Source organism: Physeter macrocephalus, chromosome 7, assembly GCF_002837175.3.
Source record: "Physeter macrocephalus isolate SW-GA chromosome 7, ASM283717v5, whole genome shotgun sequence".
In the NCBI taxonomy this organism is placed as follows: domain Eukaryota; kingdom Metazoa; phylum Chordata; class Mammalia; order Artiodactyla; family Physeteridae; genus Physeter; species Physeter macrocephalus.
Genome location: NC_041220.1, coordinates 28,533,377 through 28,541,425, shown reverse-complemented (window position 1 = coordinate 28,541,425; position 8,049 = coordinate 28,533,377). Strand labels below are relative to the sequence as shown.

Genomic DNA, 8,049 nt, shown 5'->3' with positions numbered 1-8,049 from the left:
TTTATTCTATTCTATTCTATTCTATTCTATTCTATTCTATTCTATTCTATTTTATGACAGAGTCATGTCACAAAAAACACATAACCATAGCAGCTTATGAAAGAAGTGGGTGGATTCATATATTAGGATGATGCTAAAATTGACAATAATGAGTGGAATTTAGGATTTCAAAGAGAAGAGCAAGGGAGGTGAATGAAATAGAGATGGTGATTTTTCTACCTCAGTGGGCAATGAGGAGACAGAAGACAGTGAATCCAAGGCAAGGGACTTTTACATCCGAGACTCATGAACTGAGGACACCTGCTACGGCCATTCCTTAGTTCTTAAAAAATGTGTAGCAAACTAAATTCATGGAAAAAGGGTCAATATAAGTTTAATGGCAAATGAAGATGATATAAAAAAGGAGAAATTAGGCCAGGTTTCTAAGATGAGTTCAAAGAAATTATTCAACTACTAGGGAACTGTGGCCAAAGAAGAGTGCTTGTATATTGGGATGGCAGTTGTCCATTTTGGGAGCTACTTATAGGTGGTTTTTCTTGGCTGAAAGACCCTACGACTTTATACTGAGGGACTCTGCTTTGTAGTAGCTTATTCCTCCTTTTCCACTAATATTTTATCATTCAGAAAAGAATACTATAGAATGAGGGAGGATATAAATGTTCCCACTGCAATTCGTTCTTAGGATTTTGCTTTCTTTGCATCTGTTTTCATCTTTATTCACTTTATTCTGTACCTGCTATATTCCTTTTAAAAACAGTTTATTGAAGTATCATCGACATACAATAAACTGAACAAATTTAAACAATTTAACATTTTGACATATGTATACATTGGGAAACCAGCAACACAATTGAGATAGTGAACGTGTTCATCACCCTCAAAAGTTTCCTGTACCGCTGTGTAATCCCTCCCTCCTGTCGTCTTCCCCAGGCAACCTCTGATCTGTTTTCTGTCACTATAGATGTTTGCATTTTCTAGAGTTTTATATACAGTAAGTCCCCTACATACGAACCTTCAAGTTGCGAACTTTCAAAGATGCAAACGTGCGTTCCATCGATGTCAGGCGTGAGTGAAATTGCACCTTGCCCTCCGTCTCCTGTTGCTGATGATCCTTCAGCTCTATCCTCTCCCACCTCCTCTCCCTCCTCCAGTCATGACTCTTCTTGCCTGTTTACTCGATGCCAACCCCTGTATGCCAGCTGTTGTGCTGTACTACTGTACTTTTCAAGGTACTGTAGTGTAAGATTAAAAATGTTTTCTTTATTTTTTGTGTTTGTTTTTTATGTACTATTTGTGTGAAAAGTATCATAAACCTATTACAGTATTGTGTTAGTTGGGTACCTAGGCTAACTTTGTTGGACTTACGAACAAATGGACTTACGAATGCGCTCTTGGAATGGAACTCGTTTGTATGTAGGGGACTTACTGTGACGGAATCATACAGTGTGTACTCTTTTTTTCCTTTTCTTCTCTTACTCAGCATAATTGTTTTGAGATTCATCTATATTGTGTGTATTAGTAATTCAGTCCTTTTTATTGCTGAATAGTAGTATTTTGTATGGATATGCCACAATTTGATTATCCATTCACTTAGTAATGGACATTTGGGCAGTTTCCACTTTTGGGCTATGAACATTTGTGTACAAATCTTTAAGTGGACATATACTTTCTTTCTTTTGAGAATACTTAGGAGTGGAATGGCTGGATCATCTAATAGGTGTATGTTTTAGCACCTTTCAGCCAAGGGAAGAATCACCAATAAATATAAGTCATCTATAAACAGCTTCTGGAGTGGACCATATCTGTCAATATATAAACACTCTTCTTTTACCACCAGTGTATGTTTAACTTTTTAGAAATTGCCAAAGTATTTTCCAACGTGGTTGTATCATTTTACATTTTAAATAGCAGTATATGAGAACTGCAGTGTTCTACGTCTCATCAATACTTGGTATTGTCATTCTTTTTAATTTTAGCCATTCTAATATGTATGTAGTTGTATCTCATTGTGGTTTTAATTTAATTTGCATTTTCCAGTGACTAATAGTGGTGAGCATTCTTACCTTTCCATGTGTTTATTTGCTATCCATGTCTTTCTTGGGGAAATGTCTATTAAAATTTTGTTTTTTAAAAAATTAGGTGTTTTATTTTCTTATTGGTGAGCTTGGAGAGTTTTATATATTCTAGATACAAGCCCTTCATTTTATCTATATGCTTTTAAAGTGTTTTCTCCCAGTTTGTGTTTGTCTTTTCATTTTCTTATCAGTGTCTTCTGAAGAGCAGAATGGTAGTGGAAAAAGTAAAGGGTGGTTGGATTCTGTATGTATTTTGAAGGCTCAGGGTATGCTGATGAATTGGATGTGGGGTATGAGAGAAAGAAAGGGGTCAAGAATGACTTCAAGGTTTTTGACTGAGCAGCTAAAAGGATGGAGTTTGCTGAGATGGAAAAGACCACTATGTGAGAGCCGCTTTTGGGGGGTATTTAGTCTGGGTAGGCAAGGCTATACTGTGATAACTCAGAACTCCAAAATCTCAATGGCTTGTTAAGCATATAAGTTTATTTCTTGCTAATGGTACCTGTTCCGTGTTGGTCAGTGGGAAGGTCTTTGCCATCACTAAGGAAGCCTGGTTGGTGGAGGCTCCATGTCTTGGAAGTACACCATCTGGATGGAACACAAAACATTTTCAGTTGCCACAGCACGGAAATAGAGAGATTGGAGAATCACAAGGGGCTTTTCATGTCCAGGCTGGAAATGATATATGGCACTTCTGCTCACATCACATTGGCCAGAACAAGTCATGTGGCCTTATCATGGGTTGTCATTCCTGTGCCCTGAAGGGGAGGGGAGCTGGACGTTGATGAATGCTTGTAATGTCAGCCATATGGTAAAGATCAAGAGCTTATTTTTTTGATGTGTCAAGATGCCTATTACATATCCAAACGAAAATGTCAGTGAGCAATTAGAGATACAGGGGTTGAGAGTTGAGGGAGTGGCCTAAACCTGGAGACATAAATTAGGGAGTCATCAGTGAATAAATTGTATTTAAAGCCAAGATTGAGGATGAGATTCCTTAGGGAGAGAGCATAGATAGAAAAGAGCAGAGGTTCAAGGACTGAGTCCGGGAACCCTCCAACATTAAGAGGTCAGGAGGAATAACCAGCAAAGGCAACAGAGAGTATAATTAGTGAGACTGAAGAAAAAACAAGAGAGCATGGTATCCTGGAAGCCAGGTGAAGAAGGGGTTTGAAGGAGGAGGGTATGATGAGCGGTATCAAATTCTGCTGATGTGAATTGTGTAAGGTGAATTCTGAGAATTGACCATTGAATTAAGGTATGTGGAGGTTACTGGTAACCTTGACCAGGGCGGTTTTGGTGGAGCGTAGGGGCAAAAGCTTGTAGAGTGGGTTCAAGGAAAACAGGAAGAGAAGAATTAGAGACAGGAGGTCTAGACCACTGTTATGAGGTCCTTGTGATAAAAGGGAATAGAGAAATGGGACTATGTTTAGAGAGGGATGCGGGGTCAAGATATTTTTTTCTAATGCAGAAACGACAGTGTATTTCTATCATGATGAAAATCGTACAGCAGGGAGCAAGCTGTAGATTTAAGAGAGAGTGCTGGAGTAGTTTATTTGATCAAGTGGGAGACAATGGTATTGGGTTGTATGAGCTTCAGTAGGAGCTTGGACCATTTGTTCATGATAACAGGAGGGAAGGCAGAGTGCTTGGCTATAGATCCACGTAGATGGGTAGAAGGGGTACACTTGGGAGTTTTTTCTGATGACTTTCATTTTTTCTCAGCAGCAGAGAGTGATGATGGGGGTAATTGCTATTAATGTTCGAGATGAGAGGAGAGAATGTGGAATTGCCATGTAGATGGGGAGAGTGAGTCAACTGGAGAAGATGGTAGCATTGCCAGGCAGCACCAAGGACCCAGCTGAAATCAAGCCATGCATTTAAAGTGAAGCCAGGCATCATGGATGTGTGTTTTCTCTAAGCCACATTTAACTTCTCGGTATAGGAATGCAATTGGCAGATAGTTGGATTTAACCAGTATTCCAGTATGCCAAGTAATTCTTTCAGTTGCCACATAATTAGTGAGGTAGAGAAGTTATTAGAGTCTTGGATTAGCACCTGCTATGATTATCTTTCTATTGCCTTGAAAGAATTTGAGGAAAGGGTCTCCTGTGGTATATCTGAGACTAATGGTAATTGGTTTAAATGTGTCATTTATCTCTTTCTTTCTAATGTGATTCCCTTAAAAAACTTTTCTTTCTCAAATGACTTTTGGCAGAAGTTCAAAGTTCACTCATTTTCTTGACATTAACATATAACATTTGAAATTGTATCTACATGTCCATTCCCCAGTAGATATTGAAATTATTTACATTAATGTTGCATGTTAATAATGTTGAATTTATGAACATCTTCTTTGTTTTCTAGCATCATTGGTCTAGTTCTTTAAATGTTTATATTGTACAGCTTCATGATTGCCATTTTTTAAAAAATTTTATTTATTTATTTTTATTTTTGGCTGCGTTGGTTCTTCGTTGCTGTGCGCGGGCTTTCTCTAGTTGTGGCGAGCAGGGGCTACTCTTTGTTGTGGTGTGCAGGCTTCTCACTGCGGTGGCTTCTCTTGTTGCGGAGCACAGGCTCTAGGCACACAGGCTTAGTAGTTGTGGCTCGCAGGCTCTAGAGCGCAGGCTCTGTAGTTGTGGCACACGGGCTTAGTTGCTCCGCAGCACGTGGGGGCTTCACGCACTAGGGCTCGAACCCGTGTCCCCTGCATTGGCAGGCGGATTCTTAACCACTGTGCCACCAGGGAAGCCCTGTCAAACATTTTTGAAGTCCTGGGGAATAAGACACAATTCTTCATAAATATTGAACATTGAGCTTCAGAAATGAAGCTTTCAAAGCCCATTTTGGTCATGTCTTCCGATGTGCAGTGAATAGACTATTTTATATTTATGTCAGATTATGGAAGAAAATGATCTGTAGGTAAAAATATTAGATAATTTTAAGTTTCATGGTTTTCTAAAATACTGTTATAAGGTAACCGAATATAGGCTTTTGTTGAAATAAATGTAAGGGAAGATTAATCTTTTGTATCGTATATCGGAAAAATCTAAGGATAGAAAATGAATTTTTTGGTGCATGTAAATGAAAAGATCCAAAAGCTGAGTGCAGTGTCAGGTGCCATTAGGTGAAGGTTTCGATTCTACTTCACCATGGTTGTCTGCTCTGTCTCAAACACAGCGGCTACGTACCCACATGGATTTTAGCATGGGGGGAAAATTACTGGGGCACATTTCCATGTTACACTGTTCTTTCCAGGTGACCATTCTTTGCAGTGTTTACACATGTAAGAAAACTTTTTTCTTTCCAGATTTTGTGTTATTAAACTTATTGACATTGAGTTTATGCTCTCAAATACTTATATATACATCTTTTAATACCTGTACACATGTTTAGCATATGCTCTCGTGTGTTAAAATGTGCGACTTTGTAGCATATTTGTATTTAATGATTTGGGGGACGTATGCAGATACAATAGTGTCATTTGAAATTATTCTCTTCATTTTATTTTGTAAAGTTGTTGTATAACTTAGAAGGAATTTTTTTTTTTCTGTTACTTATATACCTCTCATTGTAAATGCTTTTTTCCGTAAAACTGTTGGTTACTGAAAGGTTTTTGTCATGGATTGAAAGTTATTGTATCCCTTAAACTCACATCTTGTACCTTGGTGAGAATAGCCTTTTTACTTTTTGTTAAAGTTAAAAAACAATTTCTGTTTTTATAACTGAGATTGTTTTTGTTTCAGTGAGCCAATTAAAATTTATAATCATTTTTAGCAGCAGAGGGAACTCAATGTATGTGCATAACAATGCATGTACACTGGAATGCCAGCATATTCTTTAGGTATTAAAGCGCGTCCCCTGCATCGGCAGGCGGACTCTCAACCACTGCGCCACCAGGGAAGCCCTAAATTTTAAACTACTTTCAATTAAGTATTGGAAACTTGGTTAGGTTCTTTTTTGTGATTGTTATTTATTCATTCCAGTGTTTTAAATGCAATTTTTCAAACCTGCAGGATTGTAGTGTGTGATGTTGACATGGTCTGATTGGTGGTGATAGTGGTAGTGTGTGTGTGTGTGTGTGTGTGTGTCCTAATTACATTGCCAAGTATAAAAAAGAAGATAGGTCAAAATGTTTTTTATTCTAACATGGGAGACATAGTATAAACACATATTTTTTGTTTAAAACTGTATACAGTTCTGTTCCAAATGTAAAGTTAGGTGGTAAAAGACATGATTTTTTTCCCAAAAGCCTTACATAGGTTTTAAACTTTATGGTATTTGCTAAGAAAATCATTGTACTTAAATTCAAGTAACTTCTGCCTTATAGTAACTACCACAGGGATTTCTTTTATAAAAGGCGTTTCTTTAAAAAAAAAAAACTGGAAAATTATTTCCCTAAGTTTGGAGAGAAGGTATCATGTGGTTTTTGTGTTGTTGTTATAGAGGTATTTTTATTTCATTTGACACTTATACTGTTGTTTAATGAAAAAGCAAGAGAGGTAGAGTTTGGGAAAAGATGCACCATCTCCTTTTACCTCTATTTCTTTTTTTGCAAACTGAGATACGGAAGGATTCAGCTAAAAGCCCTTCCTCAAAATATGAAGTAAATATGAGGTCTTAATTTCCAAGTAAAGTTGCGAAGCTGTATAACTTTGTAAAATTTTGTGAGTCTGGGCAATAAACCAAGTAGGAGAGAAATGTAATTAAGGATTTCTATCTTCAAATAGCTGAAGGAAAAAAGAAAAGAAAAGCAAAAGCGTTAAGAATTATAATAGAGGAAAATCAGAGCAAGTTAGGAAGGAATTTCCAGGCATATCTGAGAGTAATATTTTATGCTAAATACTATGTTCTCTGTGTTTAAGTCTGAGCCTGATAATTTGAACCAGGAAAGTAAAACACCTTCACCACTAATAGCAGTGTACTGATAACAGGCATGTTATTTATGTTGGTCTGTTTATTTATTTTGTTGTTTTTTTTTTTCTCAAAGTGAATTCTATAGATTGCCCACATCTGCATTACCTGGGGTGATTAGAAAAAAAAAATCCCTTATCTCCACTTTAGACCTATTGAATTAGAATGTGTAGTGGATGGGCCTCAGGATTCTCCCTCTTTTTTTAAATTATGAATTATCATATCTACAAAAAACACACATATATCCATTTTAAAGCATAATAATAAACACCACTGTACCCACCATCCAGCTTTAGAAATAGAATGTGCTAGTCAACAGTAGTTTAGCACCCACTTTATGTAGACACTGCCTTTTACCACAGGGAATAAAAAAGGAGAGTAAGGGGCTTCCCTGGTGGTGCAGTGGTTGAGAGTCCGCCCGCTGATGCAGGGGACACGGGTTCGTGCCCCAGTCCGGGAGGATCCCACATGCCGCGGGGCGGCTGGGCCCGTGAGCCATGGCCGCTGAGCCTGCGCGTCCGGAGCCTGTGCTCCGCAACGGGAGAGGCCACAACGGTGAGAGGCCCGCGTACCGCAAAAAAAAAAAAAAAAAAAAGGAGAGTAAGATCTGGGGCCTGCCTTCAAGAAGTCTACATTCAGTGTCATGTTACACTATTCAAAACCTCTATTTCATATTAAAAACCTCACGAAAGTAGGCGAAACAGAGTAGAATGGCTTTACATTGGCCCATATCATTAAAATCATTGTTTTTCTTTCTTAGTGTAGAAAAAAACCAAAATGTACCCCAAGCGAGTTCACTCTCATCCAGCTGTGTAGGGCAGCCAGAAGTTCCATTTGGGGATGTGGACTGTGGTTGCTTCCTGTAGGCATTAAGCTGTCCTCTTGCTTAGTCTAGAGTTAAGATGGTGTGTAGCTTTTAGTGTTAACAGATTTAGCTGACGTTTTTATTGTGTTTTAGTTAACAGGCTGAAGGATTTTAGAACCCTTTGGTAGTCATGCAGAATTCCAAGTACATTTTTTTTTTTTTTTTTTTTTGTGGTATGCGGGCCTCCCTCTGCTG

The 8,049-nt window shown here is 38.0% G+C and overlaps 1 protein-coding gene across 12 annotated transcripts in view; it reads left to right on the top strand.

Moving 5' to 3' along the window:
- SLC10A7 (solute carrier family 10 member 7) overlaps positions 1-8,049 on the top strand; it is a 265,905-nt gene that overhangs the window by 19,288 nt on the left and 238,568 nt on the right. Inside the window, exon 5 of one of the 12 annotated variants that reach the window (XM_055085910.1) lies at positions 962-1,155. The exons of the other annotated variants lie outside the window; for them this stretch is intronic. Within the exon in view, the coding sequence (XP_054941885.1) occupies positions 962-1,069 (108 nt within the window). The 3' untranslated portion in view covers positions 1,070-1,155. Of the gene's footprint in view, positions 1-961; positions 1,156-8,049 lie in introns of those variants that run through there. 12 annotated transcript variants of the gene reach the window in all.